Consider the following 27,747-nt stretch of genomic DNA (forward strand, 5'->3'; position numbering starts at 1 on the left):
TGCACCGTGTAGACTGTAGTTTTGTATCCTCTTTGGAGGACCTAGTTACCACAGAGCACATACATAAATAATAGTTAAATTCTTAATCCTTGAAAGTTGGCAGCCCGGGTTGTCATTTACCTAATAAACGAAGGGACCGCTTGTGTGTTTCCCGATAAAAAGACACTCCCTTTTCAGTTTCATTATTATTTCGGACCCGTGGAATTATATTCTTAAACAGACAACATACATGCGTTATGGCATCTACAGTACAAATATGAAACGTTAAACTGTGTAAAGAATCCTTGAGTTCTTAGAGTCTAAGGTAAATATCATCAACGTCTTACTGTTACTCAATTATTGAATACATTGGCTGCTATAGTATATTGGCTTTCTATTGAATTATATTGCGTGGTATTTTAAAGAATACGTTGTTCAGTAGTAGTCTCGTTAATTTGCTTATCTAGTACGGAAATGGATAGTTTTGTAACTTTTGCGGCTAACTAATACACCCATACAATGCAGCAATAGTTAGTTTCCGTTTGAATAGTTGGTTAATTCTTGAATGTTTTGTAATGAGTTTAACTCGATTGTTTCAGAATGTCTACCATGTCAAGGTCAGTGCATATCAGCCAGCAAAAGCTGGCTGAAAAGCTCATAATACTAAATGACAGGGGCATTGGCATGTTGACTAGAATTTATAACATCAAAAAAGCGTGCGGTGATGCTAAGTCTAAACCAGCGTTTCTATCAGATAAAACCTTGGAGTCTTCCATAAAACATATTGTCAGAAGATTCCCTAATATTGATGTTAAAGGTTTGCAAGCTATTACCAACATCAGGAATGAGATCATCAAGTCACTGTCTTTGTATTACTACACATTTGTAGATCTTTTAGACTTCAAAGACAATGTGTGCGAACTTTTAAACATAATGGATGCCTGTCAAGTCACTCTAGATTTAACCTTAAATTTTGAACTAACAAAAAACTACCTCGATTTAGTTACTACATACGTGGCACTAATGATCTTACTTTCGAGAGTTGAAGACAGAAAGGCAGTGTTGGGCTTATTTAATGCTGCTCACGAGTTAGTAAATAATCAAATTGATCCCAGTTTCCCACGTTTGGGCCAGATGATAGTGGATTACGATGCACCATTTAAAAAGTTGTCTGAAGAATTTGGTCCACACCAAAAGCTACTGTCTACTGCATTAAACTCATTGTGGCATGTGTATCCAGCAAGAAACATGACAGCTGAACACTGGAGGTCAGAACAAAAGTTGAGTCTAGTTAGCAATCCAGCTCTGCTGTTAAAACCTTCAGAAACTAATACAATGTCATGTGAATATGTGTCTTTAGAGTCACTTGAGCGATGGGTCATATTTGGCTTTGCTCTATGCCATCAAATGCTACAGCAGGACCATGCTAACAAGATGTGGGTGAGTGCACTAGAATCAGGATGGGTTGTTGCACTATTCAGAGATGAAGTTATCTATATTCACACTTATATCCAGAGTTTCTTTGATGGGATCAAGGGATACGGGAAAAGAATTTCTGAAGTTAAGGATTGCTATCATCACTCTGTACAAAAAGCAGGATACAAACATAGAGAAAGGCGAAAGTTTTTAAGGACAGCTTTAAAAGAGCTGGGACTGATTTTGACTGATCAACCTGGACTTCTGGGGCCTAAAGCATTACTAATATTTATAGGCCTGTGTTATGCGAGAGATGAAGTGTTTTGGCTATTACGTCATAACGACAATCCGCCTCAGAAAGTAAAAGGTAAATCCACTGAAGACCTTGTTGACCGTCAGCTACCTGAATTACTGTTTCATATGGAGGAGCTCAGAGCTCTTGTGCGAAAGTACAGTCAAGTTATGCAAAGATATTATGTACAGTATTTATCTGGTTTTGATGCCGTAGCTCTGAATCTCATGATACAAAACTTACAAGTGTGCCCTGAAGATGAAAGTGTAATCTTATCTTCTCTCTGTAATACAGCAGCTAATTTGAACGTCAAGCAAGTTGAAAGCAATGAAATCTTTGATTTTCGGGCTTTCCGCTTAGATTGGTTCAGATTGCAGGCATACACATCCTTTTCGAAAACTCAACTGAACTTGGTAGATCAAAGAGAATTGGCACAATTCATTGATAAAATGGTTTTTCATACAAAAATGGTAGACAACCTTGATGAAATAATGGTAGAAACATCTGATTTGTCACTGTTCTGTTTCTACAGCAAAATATTTGAGAGCCAGTTTCATATGTGCTTAGAGTTTCCAGCCCAAAATCGTTATATCATTGCATTTCCACTTATTTGCAGTCATTTTCAAAACTGTACTCATGAACTTTGTCCAGAAGAAAGGCATCACATTAGGGAAAGAAGCCTTTCTGTTGTCAATATCTACTTAGATGAAATGGCCAAAGAAGCAAAGAATATAATTACAACCATTTGTGATGAACAATGCACTATGAGTGATAAACTACTTCCGAAACATTGTGCACAGACAATTGCCCATCTGGCTAATAGAAAGAAAAAGGACAAAAATAAAAAGAACCCCATAGAGATTGTAAAACCTGGAGATGAGAGTTACAGAATAACCAGGGAAGAGTTGACCACAATGGACAAACTCCATATGGCATTGACAGAACTGAGTTATGCCATAAATTATTGTTCTACTGTGAATGTTTGGGAATACACATTTGCACCCCGTGAATATTTACATCAACACTTGGAGACTAGATTTTCTAAAGCATTAGTTGGAATGGTAATGTTCAATCAAGACACTAGTGAAATTGCTAAACCTTCAGAGTTGCTGGTGAGTGTCAGAGCATATATGAATGTCCTACAAACTGTTGAGAACTATGTGCATATTGACATCACAAGAGTTTTCAACAATTGCCTGTTGCAACAAACTCAAAACACTGACAGTCATGGTGAAAAAACCATAGCATCACTGTACACACAGTGGTATTCTGAAATCTTACTCAGAAGAGTGAGTGCTGGCAATATTTGCTTTTCAATGAACCAAAAGGCTTTTGTGAGCTTGTCAGCTGAAGGTGCTATACCTTTCAATGCTGAAGAGTATTCAGATATTAATGAACTGAGAGCTCTAGCAGAATTAATTGGGCCCTATGGTATGAAATTATTAAGTGAGACACTTATGTGGCACATTGCCAGTCAGGTCCAGGAGCTGAAAAAGTTAGTAGTGCAGAATAAAGAAGTATTGCAGATGCTTAGAACAAATTTTGACAAACCGGAAATAATGAGGGAACAGTTTAAAAGATTGCAGCATGTTGATAATGTACTGCAGAGAATGACTATAATAGGAGTCATTCTGAGTTTTCGCCAAATAGCGCAAGAGTCCGTACTCGACGTCTTAGAACGACGAATTCCGTTTCTAATAAGCTCTATTAAAGATTTCCAACAACAGCTACCTAGCGGCGATCCAACACGTGTCATTTCTGAGATGTGTTCAGCCGCCGGATTGTCATGCAAAGTAGATCCTACCCTCGCTTCAGCCCTTCGCCAACATAAAGCCGAGCTAGAGGAAGAAGAGCATCTTATTGTCTGTTTGCTTATGGTGTTTGTGGCTGTATCTTTGCCAAGACTGGCACGCAGCGAGGGCTCCTTTTATAGGCCATCTTTAGAGGGCCACGCTAATAATATACATTGTATGGCTCCAGCTATTAATCATATTTTTGGTGCTTTGTTTACAATTTGTGGGCAAAACGACATTGAGGATAGAATGAAAGAGTTTTTAGCACTAGCGTCTTCGTCGCTTTTGCGCCTTGGACAGGAGACAGAAAAGGAAGCGATCAGAAACCGCGAGTCTGTTTACTTACTACTCGATTTAATAGTACAGGAATCCCCATTTCTAACCATGGACTTGTTAGAATCATGTTTTCCGTATGTTTTAATACGTAATGCTTATCACGAAGTATATAAACAAGAACAAATGCTATTGCATTCTTAATTCCGTTTATTTGAAAGACATTGAATAATTATAGGAATTTTCTAATAGTCTCGATGACAAATTCCATGTATGAATACTAATTATTTTATTGATAAGGTTCATAAACTGATAAAATTATTATTAGAACGATATAGTGTTGCATAGTCGTCATAAATATATTAATTGGGCTTTAATAAGACTGGATAAATATTCCTTTTCATTAAGTTTTATAAATATGAACATTACTTTGGCTATTGTATCTTTTACAACTATTTAGTATTTGTAAGCGTATAATAATTGCCTTTAGTATATGCCCATATAGTGGAGTCAAATTAGCAGTTCACTTCTTTAATCTAGGCTAAGGTTATTTGAAATCATAGACACGAAAATTTGGCATTTCAAATAATTAAATTTAATAAATAATAATTTTAAACTTAGAACTTTGTTAAACTACTTTTGTAGTTGGTACTTACTTGGTGCTACTTGTGAAATGTGGTAAATCATTGACCATTCTATAAGATATACTTTGACTTATAGGACCCAAAACCTTTTTGATTAGCTAACGAAAACAAGACGGCTGTCTTGTTTTTGTTCGCTAATCCAGCTATGAAAAATTATGACTGCCATATATATTAAAAATACGTAGAATATGGGGCAAAAAATCTTGAGATTTCTAATCAAGTTTTTTAAGGGAAAGTAGTTTGTTGTAGACGCTTTTTTCCTGAAAAATCATAGCCATTTTCTAGATTTAAGGAATTTAACTTTATTGCTAATTTGACGCTTACTATTAATTATAATAATTTTGGATACCTGCGCTTAAATTGTAGATTAGGTGATAGTTTATGTTTACTATATAATGTAACTTATTTTATTTTTATCATAAATTATGTAACAGACAGTCTTAAGGTTTTGTCAGCAGCACATAGTAGTTAGCTGTTTTGATTAGACGGAACAACAGTTTTAATAACACTGGAAGTCCAGTAATTATCTTTAAAGCATACTGATAATAACCATTTTAGTATAACTAGTTTCAGTTGATAAATAATAAATAACATTAGATCACACAGTACCTAATATGGGCCTTTATCTCATAGTCTCTCATCCATACAAAATCATACCTACTTTAAATGTCTTCATGACCTCATCACTCTTTGAGATAATAATATTATAGCTATCAGCAGTAAAACGCTGTGTATTTTATTTGCTGACAAAATATTTTCTTTGTTAATGTAACGTTTAAATTTTCGTAATAGGTATAGTTTTAAAGTTATACTTATAATATGTTACAGAATCTTATTCTTGTTATATTGTTTTCCTGCGATTATAAAAACTGTAACGCGGAATTTTTTATTGAACTTTTGTTCCACCGATTTTATATAATTTGTAGGGCATTTTCTTATTTTTAATCATGATAATAAAAACTGTATTATTTACCTTTGTATTGTTAGTTTAGTCAACAGAATGTAGTATATAAATGGGATATTATAAAATTTCGTTTTAACGTAATGAACAGTAATTTCTTCGAAATTAAACTAGGTATATAGGTATCCAATAAATACCTGTTATTTGCCAGGCTAATATTAAATTACGAAATCTTTAGGATGCTATTATACTTTTTAACACTAACAATGAGTATAAGAAAAATTATATTCTGGGTCTATAACGAAGGCAAATACCTATTTAGAAAACTATAATATAAAATAGTGAATGTGGCATGTTATGTTTGTTTTGCTCTGTAAAAGATTGTTTTTGCAATGAAAGCCATTTTTTGAAGGAACATTAATAAGGGCCGTAAACGCACTCGAGAACTCTTATAATATTGGAAAATTGCATTTAATTTGGGAGTAACTTACTCCCAAATTTAAATTTTTCATTAAAAGACGAAGATTTTTTCTTACGTATCTTTAAATTTTTAAAAATCTCTTTTTTACTTTTTGTAGAAAATATACAAAAGAAACAAGGATAGGCGCTAACCTGATATCTGTGTTGTTACCATTGGACTGGGTGCCCATAAACAAATGACAGTTGAATCTGGTCCCAATTTTCGCACGGGGTGCCTGGTACTAATATTATAGTGGTTTCAAATTTTAGTTCCTCGGACACTCGTATTGCAGCCCCACAACTTATAGCGCTAAAATGGCGACAATCAATTTGAAACAAAAACAAAGTGACTGCAGCCCGTTCAGTGATGACAAGCCGCATTAAAGATATATGTGGTGGGTACTCACCTTACGAAGAAAAGCAAAAGTAAAGCAAAGCGCTTCGTACGTATATATGGGATATCAACTAAACGAATCTACTTATTCTGGTAGTATAAAAGTGTTCGAGTAATTCTAAAGACGTGCGTTCGTTATTGGTTCCAGCACTTTTGTATGCCTTCCTCCAAAACGTAAGTTAGGTAATACCGAATTTCTTGGTATTTTCTATTAACTAACTAAGAAATGTTAAACTTTAAAAAATGTATAGCCTCCCTAATTGTTAAAAAATGAAGTAGGTACCAACCTAATTCGAAGGAACATATTTTATTATGAATAAGTATAAACTTACACTTTTGTAACTTGTATATATGAATTATAAGCACTCCGAAATAGTTCTTGCTTGTTTCATTACTTATTTGGTTTTAAGTAAAACTACTCGTCACTACAATAAAATTTCAGTCGATAAAATCAACTCAGATTTTGAGGTTAACTGCTTCTACGACTAGGTATCTAACTAGACCAGGTCCATGGTTCAATTCTCATTGTTTAATCCTATTCAGTCTGTAAACTGACGAGTTAAATTAAAAAAAAAACTGTCTGTAGCAGTCTTTCTAATGGGTACCAACTTGCCACCTTTTGAAGTAAATTAGGCAATCTACTTTTAAAGGTAAAACATTGTCAAATAAATAATACATTATTTATTTCACAAAATTTGTAATTAAAAGTCTGAATATGTGCTATTTTTGTCCGCGGGTATTGTAAAAATAGCTTTTGATAGCACTAATTTTAGACCTGTCAATTAATTTTAATCGAGAGATTTGTGTACAATACAATTTTCACCAACATTTAAATATCTCTCTTTGTTTTATCTCGTACGTAAATTATTGATGCAGCACCCTTTAAGTTTCACTCTCAAATCATGTTAATATTAACTAATAAAATCTGAATTACCCTCGAGGTATGTGAGTCTAGTGGAGAAGATCAGCTGGTGAAACCCCGGTATAGCATCAGTAAGTAGGTTAATACTTACGGCTTATTATTGACTGCTATAATGCTAATAAAAATCTGAATGACCCTCAAGAGATGTAAGACTAGTGGACAAATTAAAGTGATAAAACTATTGCATTATTTTCTCTCTTGCTTATAATAAAATTAAGAAGTTTTGTTAAGTATGTATTGATGAAAACAAACTTTTCACAAAACTTTCAAAAGATAATATCATTGTTCAATGTCACTTTATAAAATAGATGATCCAGTTCAGTTGTTATTCAATTAACTTGCATAAAGCTAATGGGAAAATATCTTATATTAATAATAATAATTCTAAATATAACTTATAGTTAGTGTCAGTATTAATAAATAATTCATTGCAATATAGATAGTTATTTAAAAAATGTGTTTTAACACATCATTATCGTAAGTAATCATAATTTGTCACAACACTGTTTTCTTCCACATTTACTCCAGTAAATAAAAATATGACTACTTAAACTTTAATGACCTTACAAATTAACGTGGAATAACGTTGGAATAGCTTTTCAGTGTTCTATCCTGCTCTGACATTTTAAAGTTGCATTCAGTTGAAGTGTAGCAGAGCTCTGCATAACTCTAAACTCGAATCGTGGTATAACGTCAGATTAGATAATATTCTGACGTTATGTCACGATTATTTGTAAGACCCCTTGTTAAGGGGTAGCAACCCTATAAAAGGTATAACGTATAACACTATTATCGAAGTCATAACATTAAAATAAATACTATATACTAATAAAAAGAAACGTTTTTCATGTAAAATTTATTGTATTTTTTGTTATTTTGAAATCACATGTTGTAACATTCATGTTTTAATTAAAAATATTCACATTGTCATTTAAATATTCTATTGTAGGTAAACTAGCTTACATTTAGAAGACATAATGCCATGGATAACTACACGATGGTTACAACTTACCACCAAATAGACGATTGGTCGAGTCACTCTACAACGGAAACATTACCCTCGCGGTTTACATACAAATATACAATATTTATATTACAAATTACAAGAACTTGTGTACTGTCGTCATAAGTATTTTAATACAGGCAAAGATTTAAATCGTTGCATATAATAACTGTAATATTTTTATGTGCATCTGTTAAAAGATTCCTACTATATGGACCATAAACATTGGAGGTTTTTATTAAATGAACTAGCTTTGCTGTAGCTCAAACACTAAGAGCGCCGACCGCAGGAGTGTAGACGAACTGTAGAAGCCTTAAAACGAAAACATTAGGTTTATTATCTCCAACAGTTTTATGTTACCCAAATACTACTCTACGATGGTGAGCATTCAAATGCTATTATATCATAATTAACACTTAGATATATCCATCCATATATCTATTGACTACTGTTCAATTTTTGCGCACGAAAGCTAAATATTTAATTATAAAGACAATTCATATTCAACTTATAGTTCACCACTGCTGGCCAGTAGCCTAGTACACGATTAGCTCGCTCGCAATCTTAGAGTCGTTTTAGAGTATGGAAATACTTGAACATCCGAGTCAAATAGTTCTTATTGGCATTAAGTTAAAGCTCAAATTTGCTTTCAGTTCTTAAGTTTGGGCTTTTGGCAGAACTATTGCAAATCAAAAATCAGAAGTACAGAATTTCCTATTCTAAAACGAGAAACATTAGACCCATTTTATTGGAAAGTGCTCGAACACTTCATTAGCAGTTGAAAACGCCACTTGATTAACTAGGCATTTTTGAGTCTAGACAGTAGGAATCTTTTTTACCACTCAACGGTTACTAACGGTTACAACGGTCCGTTTTCACTAACGACGACCTTTACCTTTCATCGATCGATTTTTACTAGAAAACTCCTAACCTAGAACCTAACTTTTCTATAATTCTTGTCACAAGGTGTGGTATTTTGTGTTTATATTGTTACAATTTTAATTTTTCGTATGGAATTAAGGTTATTAAAAAAAACCTAATTTCTAATTTTTTTATTTGTCAATTTGCAACGCCGAATCGGTGTCGTAACTTTTGATGGCGATGGCGTAATGTCGTTACTCATCATCAAAAAATTGGTGAAATATTTTTTTCTACGCATCACCCAATTTGTTATCCATTAGGTTTAAGCGTTTCCTAGGTTTAGTGAAAACGAGCATTAGTCATAATATGACAGTGCGACATTCCTTAATGCCGAATGAGTGAGCCCATTCGTTTTACGAGGAATACTTTTGCCAAATGAATTTATATCTAACAATTTAAATCTTTGCTGAAAAGGCATTCAACTATTGCTACAGTTTTACAATACATACAGTTGAGCAACTTTAGTGGAGGATTCTCGGAAACCGTATCAGTCATTTTGGCTTGGCTTACTGACTTCGAATCACACTTCCTTTTTTAAGGTGTCACAATTGAAGTCAAAATAAATTAATTAGTAATCACGTTTTCACTATCAAAGAGGGTCAACAATTTTCATCAGCTTTCAGGGTTTAGAGTTCCGAGTATGTGGAGATGCAGGAGGCATTAAAAGAACCAACCGATCGTGCTTTATGTTTCATTTTTGTTACATCTTTTGTTTATGTATTGCCTCGTTGGTTTAGTGTAGCAAATTTAAATAAGTATTACGTTCCATTTTTTTTTTGGGTAAGTAAGGAAAGCCCGGAGTTAGGAAGTTGCGTTGTCCATCCCCTTGGACCGGGGAGCATGTAGCGTCCGTCCCAGTTATTATTTATAGAATATGGTAATAATCTGTTACCCGTTAACTCGCATTGAAGGAGCCTGGTGGAACAATGTTCTAACTCCCTCTTTCCTGCGACAGTAGCCTGTGTTAAGCTGTGCTGATGTGCTATGAGAACCTAAATATTTACTACCTACAAGTCAACGGTTACGTCCGGGATCAAAGTGTTGCCCTCCTGTAAATAAATATTGTAATACTGTGTTGTTACTTAAAAAGATTGACTCTTAACATTAATGTATAGAAATCATAAGAATACATCATGCTCTTTGGCTTGCACGACGAATGTTACACTATGAAATACATTTGAGAAAAAAAATAATACTTAGAGATCAATTAAACTGAAACAATACAACAGATTGATGGGTTTAGGTTATACTCGACAGTGAGTTTTATTTCTGATATGCTATTTTTTGTTGTAATAAGTCGATAAATCATACACTTAATAAAGTACGTTTGAGCCAAACAAGCGCATTAAGCGCGGAATAAATTAGAAATGCAAAATTTTATTACAATAATGTTGAGAAATTTTTTCAGTCTAGTAACATTTGATCATTTGGCAATACTGTTCAAATTTCACATTTACATCTAAATAATATACTAAACAATTAACGTTAAGTTGTCATAAGGAAGACTAATTAATATAAGCTTTAATTTCATTTATGAAGTGAAACTTCTTTGGGACCCGTATGTTGTTTTAATAGTAAGTGTTTAAGCATAAAATACTGGTTCCATTTCATGCTTCCATCTATTCTTATAATATCCGTATAATTTCAACTAATCTGACTTGACCCGGACCGGACCGGTTCCGAGCCGACCCAACCTAATCAAAAGTTTTTTAAAACAAACAAAATACGAGCGTATGACAATAATCCAAAGAAGTTTCACTTCGTTCGCGTGTTCACATTTAAGGGTACGCGTAACTTTATTTTTAATAAATTGTAACTAATTAATTGTAAAGCGACGAAAAACGTCGACGACAAACATTCATAATAATAAACTTTGAAGTTTCAAATGATATTGAGAAAAAACTTTACAAAACTATTAGTCAACAACTTGAGCCCACAGGTTTCTTTACATTTTTTTATATCAATCACTCACGAAATCACATTAAAGACACAGGAAGTTGTAACAAAACTTGGAATACAAATTGGTATAATGGCACCTCAACATTCCGCTTACGTTATATAATATTACATTAAAATAACATTATATAAAAATTACATTACATTACGGAGATTCAGTAAAATAACGCATTAAACTTACATTATTCTAATTGTGTATACAGACTGATTGCATTTGAACCGCAAGCCAGTTGGGTAATATTCTGACGTGACCCGGACCAGACCAGCCGCGATACGACCAGACCCAATCTGCCTATGACTTAATTAAGACAATAATGCAAATTCAGTTCAGCCCTGCTGATTAAATCGCGACTTTTGACATTTAGGAGATGAAGGTCCTAGACTCAGTTAAAAGTCGCGTTTTTTATTAACACGACAGTTTATATTACAGTAGTGTTGTCTTTTTTTTGCAATTTTTTTATCGAATATTTTTTTTACAGAACTTTTTTAAGATTAGTGACTTTAATTTAGTTCAGAGATGTAAGTACACCAGAATTGGCAACAAATACAACAAGATCAAGAGCGTATTGAAAGGAAGCTTTATTTCTTATTTTCCTCGCAATATCAAACTAATCGTAGGTTGTAGCTGGCATACAAAATCTCTATAACGACAATGCCCAGCAGTAAACATTCGCCTTTTGAGATACTGTTGATGATCATTGAAATTGTTTGTTGGAAAAATTTATGATCTTCTAGCTACCACCGAAAAGCATTGCGATAATCATTATTGCACCATTTTCAAAATTTATATTGCAGCTGTCATAACTGACAAGTCAACTGCATTATTACAGTTGATTCAACTGTTATATCAACGACAGTTTTCCAGTTGGCCTGCGGTTTAAATGTAGTCTGTTTGTATATAGACTAATAACGGTACGTTTATAGTTATTATTTGCATGATATTTTTACATTGGTAGCCTTTATATAGTCGTCATTTATATACAAAAATATACATAAATGTCCGGTCGGAGTTCCTTGGAGCGTTACTGGTGGAATTTCGCGCCCTATTCTACTAATCTCGTATAAAAATAATAGCTTATTTGATAGAACACCATTCGGTTAGGCTTAGCCGCAGAAATCTAAATAATAAGGTAAAGGTACCAATTCTGCTGTACAGATATATCTAATTTGACTAAATTGACAAGTTTCAAATTGTTCTTTAGTATAGCCACTAGTCACCGCCTGAGGTATGTGAGCGGCAGGACGGAGGGAGTTAGACAAACGTCAGAGCTGACTTAGTCTGCCGTCGAACACCGCGACGGTTACCCAACTGAATTATTCGCGCCAGTTTGTTCCAAACGAACATAACATGTACGTTTCGTCAATCGCGCCGTCAATGTCTCAACGCTGACATACCTCAGGCAATGACTAGCGGTTGCGCGCACACTATATCCGTTTCCACAAAGAACAAAATGAAAGGTATGGTACTACGTTTAAACTAGTCAATTTAGTTAAGATCTGATATCTGTGTACAGCGTACTTGGCATTATTATTGGTTTTCTGGAATAGTGCCGTATAGTGACGGCAGATCAGAATACAGCTGTCAATAACCCTTCTCTTCCCGCGGGTGTCGTACTAAGCGACTTAGGGAATATAAAGGAAAACGGGCGGCCATCGTTGTAGCGTCCTTTGTGCTACTACTACCATCTTCTGTTATCACCAAGCCATCTTTCTTGTGCCCAGCATTTTAATTGTGGAATAATCCTCAAGCCACTCTCAGGCTTTGTGTCCAGCAATGGACAGGAATACTATTAAAAAACAGTTATTGACATAGTCTGGCCCAGTATATGTATAAAAAGATCCGGGCATTACTAGGATCATATTGCTGCTTTAAGTAATTTTGAACGTCACCATTAATAAATTTAGGGATCTATGTTTATTCAAATAAACAATAGAACACCTATCTGCCAGGCCTATACTGAAGCTTAAAATGTTATCCCTATATTTATAAAGTGGCAGAAGCTGGTAGGTTGGCAGCTCTGGTGAAATTCCCCTGGCACTTGTATTACCTTGTATTATTAAGATTTCTGTAAGCTCAGTTTGGCGGACGCCCAGTTGTCTCATTGCTTCCACCATGGAAGGCGTTATTTCAACACTAACCAAAGTATTCACAATCATTACGTCATATTACTATAATCAGAACCCAGATTCTCATATGCAGAGACTTAATTGAACGAAACTAAATGATACATCTTCATACAAAGAGTGTCGGAAATTTTCACATCAAGAATTGTAATTGTACAACAGAATTGGTATTATTGTTAAAAGATTAAAGTGGACAGGTATCCAAGTATTCGCTTGACGCAAACAGCAAATTCCTGTGTGCAAATCCCTACAAAAAGTCAATTTTTAAGCATAGGGCTAAGGAAACGAAGACAATGCGAGAATAAGGGTCCTGATTGACTTAACCTATGCTGTGTGAACAACACAAGAAAGGTTTGTGAACACAGGGTAAGTTAAATATAGTCTAAAGCAGACCGATGTACCCATTTACTTCCATTTTACTTCCATTCAAATTGGTAAACCAAATGGTGAATTTTTCTGTACACAAATCTATCTAAATTCAATTGATATGGAGTTCATAGACTAAAAACAGAATTAATTGTATTTAAATAAATCAATTATATAAAAATAAAAAACGCGCCCAAGATAATCTTTCGGCATGCCGTGCATCAAATTCTGTCTTCCATGCTCGCGTAGATATTCCACGGATAATACCATCATACTTGGTCCATAAAATCCCCATGGCAAGACATAAGCCTCCTCTTTGTCTCCCTTGAGCCGGCCACGCTGTTGCAACGCGGTTTATCAGTTTAACATGGTCCAAATCCAATAAAAATTAATCCATGCTAATATTAAAATATGTCTCTTTGTTTATTTGTTACTTTTGCACGGATCAACCTATGATGCCGAAATTAATCTTAACATATTTGCTTGATAGATGCCTAACAAGGATATAAGATACTTTTTATGCCGAAAAAATAAGGATTTCCTACGAGATTTATGGAAAGAAAGATTAAGATGTATTCTGCATAAGTACACAAATGAATTCTACGCGATTCTGCAAGCAAAGTTTATTTCAGACTGCTCTGCCCTTGACCTTGCAGGAATGTTTTAATGGGCTCATGACTGGCACAGGTTGCTTTGATATTTAATGAACTAATGGCCCCTCGTTAGCGTTGCATAATTGCAAATATATGATAAATCAAGATATCAGATTTATGTACAGTAAAATTTACACCATTATCATCATCAAACATTAAAAAGGCTGTAACCAGACACAAACATGTTATTTCTAGAGATTCTCTAAATTTTTCAGTATTTGTGGACATTAAATCTTTAGATTATATTGTAAATAATTGCTTTTGAATAAGACTTAAAGCAAGAGGCTATAATTCACATTTGTTTAGAATTTGGTTTCTGGCTACGACTTGGTTTACTGGACGCGGTAAGCTTAAAGTAATCCTATTTATTAGAATATAAATTCAGGCCGACCTCTCAGTGGATACATTAGTTTAAGCTACTCTTTAGACGCTCCCCATTTTATTGCGAGTTTGAGTAGCGGAAACGTCTAAAAAGTTGCTCAAGCTGCTGAAAGGTAAGCCCTATGCTCTCTCAGTCGTTGGTTAATAAGTCACGGGCAGTAAAGTTACATCTTGGAATGTAATTTTTGCTACTATTTTAATACTATAACAATCTCTATTTAGTTAGGATACGGCCTATCTAGGCATCTAGCGTGTTCTAAGTACGCGTTAAGATAAACTCACTTATTTATTTCTTGGGTATTTGGTCGCTAAAGTTGCAGAAAAGTGCCAGAATATTCGAGAAACTGGTTATCAACTAGCGTTACTAAACCATTCCGGCGTCCTTACGAAAAATGCAATAACTCTGCCTCACAGACTTTATAATTATTTTACTAATTATTTTTTGTATCTATCGCGAATCTGGTTTACCTAGTAAGCATAACCACAATATCCAGGTCTGTGGTTTATGATTTACTCATCAAGATCGACCTAGTTTTAGTTATAGAAAGTTTAGTATTTAATGTCAGAGTTTGAACCTATTTATTGCACTTATTAGGGGGCAGCGATTTGTGTTTATTAAAGACGAGATTCTCAGAGGTCATATTCTAGAAATTAATTCAAATAATACTGGTTCCCTATTTTAAGGGGATTTACTGATACATCATCATCAGTAAATCCATACAAACGTCGCAAAGGAATTACCTTCATGTACTGGATTAGTATGGAATGGTAAAATTTACGCTCATGTTCGTCGTTGCAACCATATAATGGAAAAAGGATGTTTAAGTTTAAACGGAAATCGTGTTTGGAGGATATGAGTAAAACAAAAATGGGGACACCGGAGAACTCCGGATGTGGCCGATTAGGAAAGCATCGAACTTATCAGGTATTGTTTTATTTATAAAGCTATAGATCCAATTATTACGAGCATCTCTTAAGTGCTAAAATATTTTCAATACTATCAAATATCCACAATCTCACTTAGAATGCGACGAAATCTTATAAATCATCACCCGTGAATGAGTTAACCCTAAAAAGAACTCGTTCGATATGAAGCCATTAAGACGTTATATAGCCTATGATCCGACGACAATGGTATGCCTAGGTTATATACAAACATTCCAGTAATATATAGCACTTAGAGTAAAACCTCCTTTAATTAGTTTGTACATTTTGTATAGACAAAATAGATGCGGAATAGGTAGGATGGGTATTATTTGCATATCTTTACGCCCGAAAAATCAATAATCAATCTTATATAAACCCTTTATATGATAGATCGAATTTACTATTGCTTTCCTTTTCCTTCTTTTTTCTGCAATATAAGGATAGCACTAAATTAAATTCAATCTACTATCTGAAGATTTTGGATTAGATTGATTTTATTATTAACCTTGGGCGTTAAAATTAACCAACAGCCTTCGATATTAGGATAGGGCGATCGAGGTAAGTTGATGTCACATTACGAAGACCAGCCGCAAGGAACGCATTTTCAATACTGGAAATCCGTGCTGATAACGACATCCTCATTTCCTAGACAACCAAACTTCCTTATTTTAAATGAAAATTCGCCGCATGTGGTTCGTCTCTTATGTGCGATCAGCTTTAATGTTCCTGCGAGACGCGTTCGTCTGCTCTTTGGACTCGTTGTAGTTTGTAGTTACTATCACAAGGTTTGCGCGAATCTCACTATACACCATCAGGCAATATTCATTTATACCATCAGGTTTTAATGTTCACAAACTTCACTGTCGCACAACGTTCTAAATTTATATTGGGTGGCTTGTCTAGCCCAATCACCAATGATTTTTGGAGGATGTGTGTATACCCACCAATATGAACACTTTCGTCGAACAGCCATGTCCTCTTAGCCAAGTAGACTATCTGTGATCGTTGACGCTTTAGAAAGAAATGAAATGGTAACTTAATTTTGTCACATGATCAATCACCACGTGGTTACTCAGTGATATAACAAAATACCTTCTAGCCTTTAAATGTTCTACTAGACTCAAAATACGCGACGACTAAGCCATACCGAACGCACGTAAGACCCCAAAAGAAAAAAAAATCTAAATTGGCTCGGTATATAACGATGCGTCACGTGGTATCACGTGGTAACCACGTGGTCGTCATGTGCCATAATAATGTAATACAAAAACCTATTATTATGTAACCTTTACCTATTCCTGTGTCTGCACGTCAAAATATTCTCGTCAGTTTTATTGCATGGCGGAGATCGATTTTTAGCAATAAGGCTGCTAATTCTATAGTATTCAATGTTTATTTTTTTTGTTATTATTATTTTAGTATTTTTGTGTACAATAAAGTGTACTCACACATTAATTTCTACAGCGTAACGATTTAAAACAATCAACTTGGATAAGGGGAAGCTGAGATGGGTGAGCGTGTAACGGCGGGTTCAACTCACAAGCCTCGCCATTGCGGTCGCTGGTACGCGCTTACTTGTCCCGCTGGTCGGGCGGCGGGTGGTGCGTGACGGCGAGCGTGTCGGGCGAGTGCAGCGTGATGGTGGTCTGCGAGGCGACGGTGACGGTGCGGTCGGGCGCGGCGGGCGCGGGCGCGCGGCACACGTAGCCCAGCAGTAGCGGCACGCCGGGCGCCAGCGCAACCAGCTCAAGCTGCCCCGCCCCGCCTGGCTCGTACTGTCAGACCTTCTGCGCGGGACGCATCTCGTATGACTGCGGGTATGCGTTCGCGTACGGCTCTGTGCGGCGACCGCTCGGCCCGGGCGGCGCTGACGCTGGAAAACAACCATTTCTCAAACGTGCTTGGAAACATTGAGATCACGTCGTATGCTGACACTGAGCATGCCATTTCACAACGCAAGCTATCGAATTGTTGAATGCTCTACCTACGAACATACGACAGGCAATATCGCTTGATATGTTTAAAAACGGAGTTAAATCTTATTATCATGCGCAATAGGACGACTGGTTTTGTTTTCCGGCTATTTATTAATAAATTATATTGAAAATTTATATTTTTTTCTTTGGAATTTATCGCTTATCATAATATATATCTAGTTGACTATTTCTATATTTATTTCATATACATATGATATTTTAATTTGTGTAATGTAGGTTTCTGATAATTTTACACCACAAGTGTTAGTAGTATTATAAGTTGCATGGCAGAGATCGCTTCTAAGCGATAAGACAGCCTTTTGTATTCTACTCCAGTCTTTGTGCTTCTTTCTATTCGTCCTTTATTTTCCTAACAGTGTAGTGGTGTACAAATTAAGAGTTGAGAGAGTGTAAATAAAAATAAATAAATTAAATTTATAACATACAGAATCTTCATTCAGCCATTATTGTATGCAGTGCACTGTGTCAAAAAAAAGTAAAAACGCCCCGTGCACGTCTCGCTTTACACCAGCGGAATGTAACTAGCACACAAACTTTTGTCTATTGTGCCTTGTTGTTAAAGACAGACAAGACAAGTAAGTTTATATGAGTTGCCCGGTAAAAATCGATTGGTGAAAGATTAAAGACAGATAGACAAGTAAGTTATATGAGTTGCCTGGTAAAAATCGATTGGTGAAAGGTTAAAGACAGATAGACAAGTAAGTTATATGAGTTACCTGGTAAAAAACGATTGGTGAAAGGTTAAAGAAAGATAAACAAATAAGTAATATGAGTTGCCTGGTAAAAATCGATTGTTGAAAGGTTAACGACAGATGGACAAGTAAGTTATATGAGTTGTCCGGTAAAAATCGATTGGTGAAAGATTAAAGACAAATAGACAAGTAAGTTATATGAGTTGCCTGGTAAAAATCGATTGGTGAAAGGTTAAAGACAGATAGACAAGTAAGTTATATGAGTTGCCCGGTAAATATCGATTAGTGAAAGGTTAAAGACAGATAGACAAATAAGTTATATGAGTTGCCTGGTAAAAATAGATTGGTGAAAGGTTAAAGACAGATAGACAATTATATGAGTTGCCTGGTAAAAATCGATTGGTGAAAGGTGAGTATATTGATTGGTGAAAGGTAAATGTAGGCTTAGGAATCTTCTTTGTTTAGGTGTTACTTATTTAGACATTGTTCGTCGAATAAATAGCCAACTCACCGAGATCTCTGGCGGCGTAGGTGAGCGGCGGCGCGTAGCCCTTGTGTTGCCGCGCGCGCCGGTGTCCGGGGCGGGGCGCTCGCTGCGCACTGCCCGCGCGCCGCGCCTCCCCTGCCGCGCCGCGCATGCGCCGCAGCGTGTTCATCGGGCGGCGCAGCGTCTCAGACAACCGCCTGCGAAATATTTAATATTCATTTGAGTCAACTTGGTTCGACGACCTCCCTGGCGCGCATCACTGTGCGTTGGATTTCGAGTTGGAGGTCCCGGAAAGAAATACGCTTTATTGCACACCAAATTTGAAAAAATAACAGGCATTAAAAAATATACATATATACAATTAAAATAAAGGAGAAAAGGTACAATAGGTGGCCTTATCGCTTAAAAGCGATCTCTACCAGGCAACCTACCAAATTGAGTACACGAAGTTAAGAAGAAGGGTTAGGGTTTACACAAAGTATTGCTTAAATAAGAAACATTAATTACAAAAATAAATAAAAAATAATAATATAATAAATTATATAAAATAAACTTACTTTGTAAACGTACACATATAATATAAAAAAATATAATAGAATATTTGTATACAATAAATTCCAAAATATATTTCGTCAATGGTAGGTGCGGCTGCTACCAGTGCCGAGCAGGCCAAGAGGCGTAAATATGAAAACCTGGATAGCAGCTTCATTTTTGTGCCTTTTGGAGTAGAGACTTTGGGACCGTGGGGTCCGGAGGCAAGAGCCCTTTTCAAAGAATTATCGAAAAGGGTTATCGAGTCTTCCGGTGATCCTAGAGCGGGCAGTTACCTTGGCCAACGAATTAGTTTGGCCATCCAAAGGGGCAATGCTGCCAGCATCTTAGGATTTGTGCCTCACTGCGGTGGTTTCGAGGACGTTTTAGATTTTATTTAGTTTTAAATAGTTTAGATTATTTTAGGTTATATTTGTTAAACTTAAACTATGCGAAATACAATAAATACAGTCTGTCATAAAGAAGCCAGAAAGGAAAAAAAGAATAAAAACCGGTGTTATGGCCGGTGGTAGGTGCAAGTTGGGAGTTTATTGCCACATAATACCTATTGTACGGGAGCTATGGTGATACGCTCAACCGTAACAATAGGAAGATCTTCCGAGCGGGTGATCGTGCTCGGGGACCGAGGTCCGAACATTCATCTTTGGAATTTGTATATATGGTCAATTTTTGTGACCACTTCGCTAGCGCAATGCAGGATTTTTGTGGCGCCATCTATTTCGGTAATGTAGAGACCGCTACACCTTTATTGTTCACCAAAGTGCAAGTGCACATAATACCTATATTGTTCACCAAAATATTTTGACAAGATAAGACATACGACGACCTCCCAGGCGTAACGGTGAGCGCTGTAATTTCTGAATTTTCTCTGGTCCGGTTTGATGGGAGGCTTCCGCCGTGGCTAGTTACCACACTGCCGACAAAGACGTACCGCCGAACGATTACAAAGCGCAATAGACTATTTTTTGCCAAGTCGATTGGTTGTTAAGTTAGGGTTAAAGGAAGGGCAAACAAACAAACAAACAAACAAACACACTTTTGCATCATATAATAGTCAGGATGGTTCAACGTCAATTATATTTATGCGTTCGACTCATACTGCTCATTTTTCAATTCCTGTAAAATTACCTTGCTGGCGGTCTCTTCGGATTAGAAGAAGGCGTATGAACGGCGCAGCACTTGACGAAAGCACCCATACATACAATGAGGGCCACCCCACCGAGCAAAACGGCCCACCATTGCTCTGTGACCCACGCTTGCACAGTCTGCAATGTCGCGCGGTTTAGCAGAAGATTCTTCAGCCTCACTAAGGGACCCTCGGCGTCCACTGCGCGGCATTTTAAGAACACGTCGCAGTAGCCCTAAAAATAAAAGTTTTTATATTATTACCTTACCTTACCTTTCCAGCTTCGCTATTTATAACATAATATAAATATATTACTTAGCATTTTGATTTAAATCCAAAGTACCGAATCCAGCAAGCAATCTAGTCCAATTTTAATATGATTCGGTTTATATTAAACTACGGCACTGTTTTGGTATCATTACAGAATTGAAATTTGTTTTTGTGACCAAAGATGGCCTATCGCAACATCCAGGGTACGATTATAATTTAGAATCTTTTCCATTTTGTGCAGAAATAAGTTTTCTCTCAAGAGTATTATATGTGAAAGAAGACCGTCGATAGACGATTAATTAAAATAGATCAAAGAAGACTTTTCCGTATTAAATTCCTATCGTAAGACTTTTATAGCGTGTTCTTTGTAAAATAAGTTTTATGTATAGGATATAGGCGAATGTTGAGAATTTCGTAAACTCTAGACTAGGCAAAGATCTAGAAATTATGAACTGACGAAATTAAGTACCATGATCATATTCTGAGAAGCGAAGTTTATGACCTCCTTCAAATCATAATAAATTGGAAAATAGCCGGAAAAAGACGAGAAGAAAGTTTTTTTTGTCTTTGAATCGACTGGAGAAAGGAAAGGAGAGGCTGAATAATTCAAGTATTTAGACGCATCTGTATTACGCACAAACTTTCAATAGATAGTCAGTTATGGTTGCCAATCTCTAACAGAGTCTTAGAAGTTAGCTAAGTCTTGTTCGGTATAGATATTTTATATAGCGGCACGCTTACCTGGAAGTTATCACACGGTGATCCAGGTCGCAAACTAATGCCACCAGTTGGCAGGCCCACTTGATGGGCGAATTCCGCTGTACTCCTACAAGATTCTGGGTCGGGCCCGGTCTGGCAGGCCAACTGACATAACGCCCTTCTGTTGACAACTGCAGTTACGCCGTCGCCTATCTTCGTGGGCGATGAGGATAGGAAGCACTCCTTCATATTCCACGCAAGACAGATAGAGCCACTGCATTCCCCCTTGATACATAATTGTGTACCTACAATTAAAATTACCAGAATAAGATCGGTTAACTGACAGCGTGGTATTATTTGTAGATTAGAAGTAGGTATATCTAGATATATAATATATAATAAATAAATATATAATATAATAGATATAGGCATATTAAAGGGTCGCAGGGGGGCGCTGGTTACGAGCAGTATAAAACCGTCGAATTTCGTAATCCCTACAAAAGTTACAGGACTCAAAAAGCTAAGTTAAGGCACTAACCGGAAGAAAAATCAAATTATGAAAGTAATATAAAGCGACCCATTAATCAAGCGATAATTATAGTATTTCTATCTCTCTCTAGATTATTAGACAAATCTAGAATTAATTCTATTTGCGACCTTCGATTCAAGAGATGGATGTCAAATATGAAAATTATCAACATAATATTTTTATAGAAATCTATCAATCCACAGATTACACGAACAGATTGTCCTAGGTCACACATTAATTTGATGAAAGCTTGTTAGTGTGTAATGGCCATTTACTCAACTCACCATTATTGCATTTTGTGTGGTCGTTCATAGCGCGCGGGTTGGGGCATTCAGCAGATCGGCCGGAACAGAACGAGGCGTGACTGCATTCAGTGGCCTCTCTACACGTCTGATTGGTCACAGCTGATACGAATTCACAGGTCTGGGCGTTGCAGCAGGGGCCTTGTGATGGACTGAAAGAAGTCAACAAGCAGTTGCACACGATATAGACCGCGGTTCGTTACTGTTTTTCGAATCCAGCTGAAATCGTATACTTTCCTGAGCTCAAAAGTATGCCTATCTCTCTCTAGGATTGCTAACTCTATACCAAAATGACAAACTCAGTGCAATGGCTATAACAAACATAGGTAACAAATAAGAATTACTATGGATTTTGCAGACTAAGAAATGATTAGTATCATTTGTGGCGGATAGCCAATAATCTCATAGGAAACATTATTTTTTTTACGTTATTCATATGAATTGCTAAAAAAGGAAAACACTCTGCTTTTCATGATTCCTGACGCATAAAACACAAGTACAATACAGGGTTATGAAGTTAAATAAAATGGGTCAAAGGGCCTTAGTACCAAACTTTGTTACTCTATCCTTGCCGATCGTCTGACACTCTTTCACTATTGGCAAAACTATATAGGTTTAAAGTTTGCCGTAGTTTCAGCAAATAACATTCGGTAAGACCAGAATGAGATAATCACAAGTCTGACGCAAGAGCAACTGTATTATTGCGCTCACTTCTTCATCCAGAATTCTTACCTGCACTGTGTGTGGGCTCTCCGTTGGCAGCCTTTTGCAGAACTGTTTCTTTCAACATCATAGTTGCTCAACTGTCTTGGGTAGCAACAACGATCATTACATTCCTTTTCGTTATAACCTGTAGCATTCCAGATAAGTTAAAAAATATCAGAATATTTTTCAAGATCAACTTTAAGGGCTCAAGTTCGCATCTTTGCGGTAATACAACACGTAATGAAGCTTTTGTAATAAAGTACCTTGCACCTTCAAAAATAAATGTATCAATCTGGTGGAAAGATCAATTGGATTAAGAAATAAACAACAAAACTGAAAAGTATGTAGATATTTTTATCAGTCTATCAATCCACGACCAATGTGATCAAGGTCATACATTGTTTTGATTCCAGAATTAATCGTCCGAAGTAACTAAGACTTAGGGGAAAGGTACAGCAAACCGCATTTAATCTGTGGAGCTTAGGGGCAATACAAAATATTGCCCGTATTATTCTGAGCTGAATCGTCTATACCATATTATTACCAAGGTACAATATAGCCTAATGTCTTTGCAACTTACCGCAGTCACACTCTTCGCCATCCTCAACGATCTTGTTACCGCAGAAGGCGCCAGCGTTCTCTTTGAGACAGTCTCGTTTGCGGCCGTCACGCACGGCATCTAGCACTGCACTGATATTGCCGACAGAACAAGTTGAGAAACGACTGTTGTTGGGTCGATCGCCCGAAGTTGCGGAAGCGAACATTATGTAGTTGCCCTCTTGTCCTCCCGGACGGCATTCCGAAGGGTAATCGTGCTGAAAGTAGAATTAGTTAAGGTCGCAATATAAACAGAAAAATCGGGCTATAATTTGTTTTAACCATAAAAGTTTCCACATTCTCAAAGTTTTTTTAACTGTTTAAAGGTTTAAGGTTTAAGATAAGACAGTCGTAAAAACTCAGTGACCACAAAAGCTAGATAAGTTTTTCTGCAAAATGCGCGAGTCCTTTTGCAACTTACCGGAGATCCAAAATTATGCCCGATCTCGTGCGCTAGTGTAAGCTGGCTCACTTTGGGCGGCACTCTGCTGTTATAGTTAACGAATGTGATGATTCCAGTGTTCAGAGAGCGCTTCGTGCTCTGGTACATGCCGCCGGTCGTCTCTGTGTATGTCTTATACTTCTCGCAGATACCTCCAGAGGCGCCACTAGCACTTGCTACCCATGCGAGCCCTGAACGGAACAATAATTGTTTTATTCAAATAGAATATGTATTTAGTTACATCTTAACGCAAAGCCAAACCGCAGCGTTTTATTTAGCGCCCAGCGTCCAACCACAAGAAGCGCACGTACGAGCAAGCCTTGTGATTGGCCACACGCAGGACGCAAACGAACGGTGGTGTAGCCTCCGGGTAAAGCGAAGCTACACCGACATCAAACCAACGTCCTTAATGACGTACAGTTATGTATCCTGCTTGCGAAAATCACAGAAACATTTCTTAAGCCGGCATTTCCTCTTAATCTCTCTATCGAGATAGGTTAAATAAATAACCAGTGAGATAGGAAATCTGTGCTCAGAAAGACATTTAGACATGGTGATTATGAAGCCAATTCCAATAAAAAGCAGAATACTAGATCTATGAAATGTATCATACCCAGTGTGCCTCCAGTGAAATCCCTGTACGTGAACACGTAGGCAAGGCAGAAGTCTTCATGGTTGCCGAGTGAGTGGAGGTTCAGAAAATTTGACACGTCGATATTTTCTAAGCAAAACTGGTTGCTTTCGCTCCCGAACACATGTGGGGTACACAATGAATCGTCGTCGATCTTAAAAAAAAAAAAACAAATGATTTACCATATCTCACTTAATTTAACATTAGTACATTAAATAGTAGCTCCAAAGATTTTTATCAGATCCTCAGCAAATCTAAATGGGCTCAACAAGACAACAAAGTTATTTTCATTGGTCTAGATTTACGAGGGAATTTCGAAATTTAAAGGACTTATCTTTAAACTTGATATATTATATTATAACAATAAAATGTTTAGAACTTTGGCAGCGCGGTGTGACCCTCTTAAATCGCCAGGCAATAATACTGGTCAAGGTTATTACTAACCTCCTCAATGGACTCAGGGAGTGAATATCATCAAAATAAAAGATCGCCTCAAGGTTTCAAAGATATAAGGCTGAAATTCATGTATACCTTTATCCTTTGTACTTCAAACTGTATATTTCGGTGTTCTTTCTTGCGACCGTCGAATTTCGTGTATCGGTATATGTAGTTGACTGCGGTCACGTGGTGCGATATAAGTGACAGAATTTCTTCTCGTGTTTTAGCGTCTACCTCGCTCTTTTTATGAGGGTCTCGGTGCTAAAAGATTTAAACTTATTAGTAACATAGTGGAATGGCGAACCTGCAATAGATAATGTAGCATTGGTAGCTAGCTCTACTAGGTGCAGATGATATTAGTCACGGGAAGCCGCTAGACACAGGCAAGACCTGGTTTCAGCAGTGGATGGATATTCATTTTTTGTTCATTTGTCCCAGCGTTGTATTAAAACACAAATGTTCAAGCAATGTATTAAAATTGTTGAAGAATTTCTTAATGACAAGGTTGCTTGGAAGCTGCTTTCGTCAATATAAACATGGAATAACAAGTGTGAAATAGTAAAACGCTGTACTTAAAAAGTATAGCGTTTGCTATTGAAAAGTAGCAATTTGAAAAGTGCAACTGACGAGCCATTTCTGACATTTTCTCGGTAGGATCTGCCATCCGATTGTAGAGTCTCTTGAAAAAGTGAGACATGACGTTTCAATAGTTCTTATAAAATAGTCCTACGTAAATAATCGTATTTACTTTTAAATATGGTTTGCTTAGATAGGGATGACGCCATGATAAACCAAATAAGGCGAAGACAGAAGGCAAAATACTCAATGAATAGATAAAACAATAATTATACTTACATCCGGAAAACCTTCCCTAATATGCCGCCATATAAGCGGATCTGTCTGTATATAAAGTGAACACATATTTCTTATCTTTTCGTCGGCCGCCGCTCGTCTAACTCGCGAATGTTCGCCGGTGTTCGCGGCTCGTGAATACTTGTTGTAAGTATGAAAGTCCCAGTTCCTGTACAAGGATGAAAAATTATATTTTAATTAAATTCTTTATTTGTACACCACGACGAATAGAGAAAAACACAAAGACTGGAGTAGAATACAAAAGGCAGCCTTATCGCTTTGAAGCGAGCTTTGCCAGGCAATCTTAAGATTAGGACACAGATAAGAAAAACTTTATTTACAATTAGAAACTTTTATAACCACCGATCGATCGGCGGGTCCAAGACGGTTTTATTTACCTACCATAAATGTTCGTGTAAGTTCCAATTTTAAGAGATACAAAGAACAAAAATAACGTTCACTGAAATGATGCATAAAGAACTGTCTGCGGCATTCTAGCGTGTAAACACATGTTTGGGTTTGATGTCGTCGGTGGACGAGGGTGTTTGAGCAAGAACGCAAATAATACATATTTGGACCCGGCTTAAGCATTTAGCAGGCAGATAACATAAGTGGAAAAACCATTTATGGAAAAAAAAATACAAAGCTATATGCAATACGCAATATGCATGTTAGTGAGTTCTTCCGTACGGGGTTCCGTTTCTCTTTTTCCATTACGTAGTAGAGACGCAACCCTAAAATACTTATACTATAACAGTTAAAGTTTAAAAAAAATAAGTTTTTTAAAGATTTTGGTACAGTGTTTTGTTTGCGTTTGATTGAAAAAGAAATCACAATATCTAAATATCAAAAATAAGTTAAAAAAAAATCAGTTTCGTAAAACCTTATATAGAATAGTTAAGTAACTCAACTAAAACAGAAGATATATATCCAAGGTTTTTTTCCCGATCGGTAATTAGTACCTACTATAGTTTAATATAACTAGTTATCGCAATTACAATCATAAGATGATAATAGTTTCCTTTGTACTTGTTATAAAGTTATAAAATATTCATACATCTACCTCATTACTCACATAAACCTAACGAAACAGGCTCAGTAATTAGATATGATATTAACTACTGATTTATAGACAACTCATCAAATTAACTGAAACCAAATTTGGACTATATTTTTGAAAGAATAAACTATATTATATAATATTTGTGGGTAGACCCCACTAGACGGGCAGCCGATAACGAACGTGTCTCAGGGAAAATCTGGACACAGGCGAAACAAGAATTTTAATCCCTACAAAAACCCCATTAGGGCACGTCCATCGGTTTAGATCATATAATGTATTGAATAAGGTTATTTCCAAAAGATAGAGATCTTTTGGAAATAACCTTAATAAAAACCTTAAATCTTTTGAACTGCAGGAACATCTGGCTTATAATAACAATATAGGCTCGCATACATGGTTAAGAACCTCAGCCACGATAAAAGGAAGCAGATTTCTAAGGCGGAAGAATCTACCAACTACGAATGATTTTACGGAACGAATTTCCTTATCGCGTCTTGTGGTAACTGTTATAAAATCGTCACGTAAGGAAAAAGCGTTATGCGAGTGGTTGGATTCCGTCAGTCGTAGTTCGAATATTATCGTCAAGTCACGATACTTGTATTAATTACATCATGTGATAAGAAAATGCGATTTATTTTTACGGTCAAGGCAGAATAGGGGAGTCCTAAGTAGCTATCTAGCGTTGTACAGAGGATTCTTTTTTGAGGATTTGATTCGCGAGAAAACATTAGTCAAAGGAAAGCATATACCTACTCTACGCGGAAGAAGCTACGATCGTCTGCTAGTAAGATAACTAAGTTATAACAATAAAACTTTATCAGTGGGATTTTCACATCCCACCCAAATTAAAAAAAAACAAACAAGATAGCATCATATCAGAAAAATAACTGCCTATATTAATTAAAAGTGTCGGAATTTTCCGAGGTTTTTTACGACCATATAGCATTGTGATTCTGTAATA

At 36.3% G+C, this 27,747-nt stretch overlaps 2 protein-coding genes across 3 annotated transcripts in view; one reads left to right on the forward strand and one right to left on the reverse strand.

The window, feature by feature from the left end:
• Positions 1-121: 121 nt before the first annotated feature.
• On the forward strand, positions 122-6,529 carry LOC120626535 (membrane-associated protein Hem). Of its 2 annotated transcripts, none has more exons than XM_039894078.1 (2): positions 122-304; positions 579-6,529. In XM_039894078.1, the coding sequence occupies exon 2, from the start codon at positions 580-582 to the stop codon at positions 3,955-3,957; it is 3,378 nt and encodes a 1,125-aa protein (XP_039750012.1). In that variant the 5' UTR covers positions 122-304; position 579; the 3' UTR covers positions 3,958-6,529. The 2 variants fall into 2 exon arrangements, with proteins under 2 accessions (XP_039750012.1, XP_039750013.1); XM_039894079.1 differs by having other exon boundaries at positions 122-300; positions 577-6,529.
• A 1,425-nt stretch (positions 6,530-7,954) lies between these two features.
• LOC120626562 (disintegrin and metalloproteinase domain-containing protein 10) overlaps positions 7,955-27,747 on the reverse strand; it is a 112,852-nt gene continuing 93,059 nt past the window's right edge. Inside the window, exons 6-16 of the mRNA XM_039894115.1 lie at positions 25,727-25,892; positions 24,965-25,132; positions 24,416-24,587; positions 23,782-23,993; positions 23,344-23,578; positions 22,791-22,908; positions 22,041-22,210; positions 21,270-21,532; positions 20,261-20,493; positions 18,605-18,777; positions 7,955-17,277 (exon numbers count right to left, since the gene is read on the reverse strand). Of these exons, the coding sequence (XP_039750049.1) occupies positions 17,183-17,277; positions 18,605-18,777; positions 20,261-20,493; positions 21,270-21,532; positions 22,041-22,210; positions 22,791-22,908; positions 23,344-23,578; positions 23,782-23,993; positions 24,416-24,587; positions 24,965-25,132; positions 25,727-25,892 (2,005 nt within the window). The 3' untranslated portion in view covers positions 7,955-17,182. The remainder of the gene's footprint in view (positions 17,278-18,604; positions 18,778-20,260; positions 20,494-21,269; positions 21,533-22,040; positions 22,211-22,790; positions 22,909-23,343; positions 23,579-23,781; positions 23,994-24,415; positions 24,588-24,964; positions 25,133-25,726; positions 25,893-27,747) is intronic.

The sequence above is a fragment of the Pararge aegeria genome, chromosome 9, assembly GCF_905163445.1.
Source record: "Pararge aegeria chromosome 9, ilParAegt1.1, whole genome shotgun sequence".
NCBI classification, from domain to species: Eukaryota; Metazoa; Arthropoda; class Insecta; order Lepidoptera; family Nymphalidae; genus Pararge; species Pararge aegeria.

Bases quoted from the DNA above. Each gene is read 5' to 3' on its own strand.
- LOC120626535 (XM_039894078.1), top strand. From the start codon at position 580: ATGTCTACCATGTCAAGGTCAGTGCATATCAGCCAGCAAAAGCTGGCT.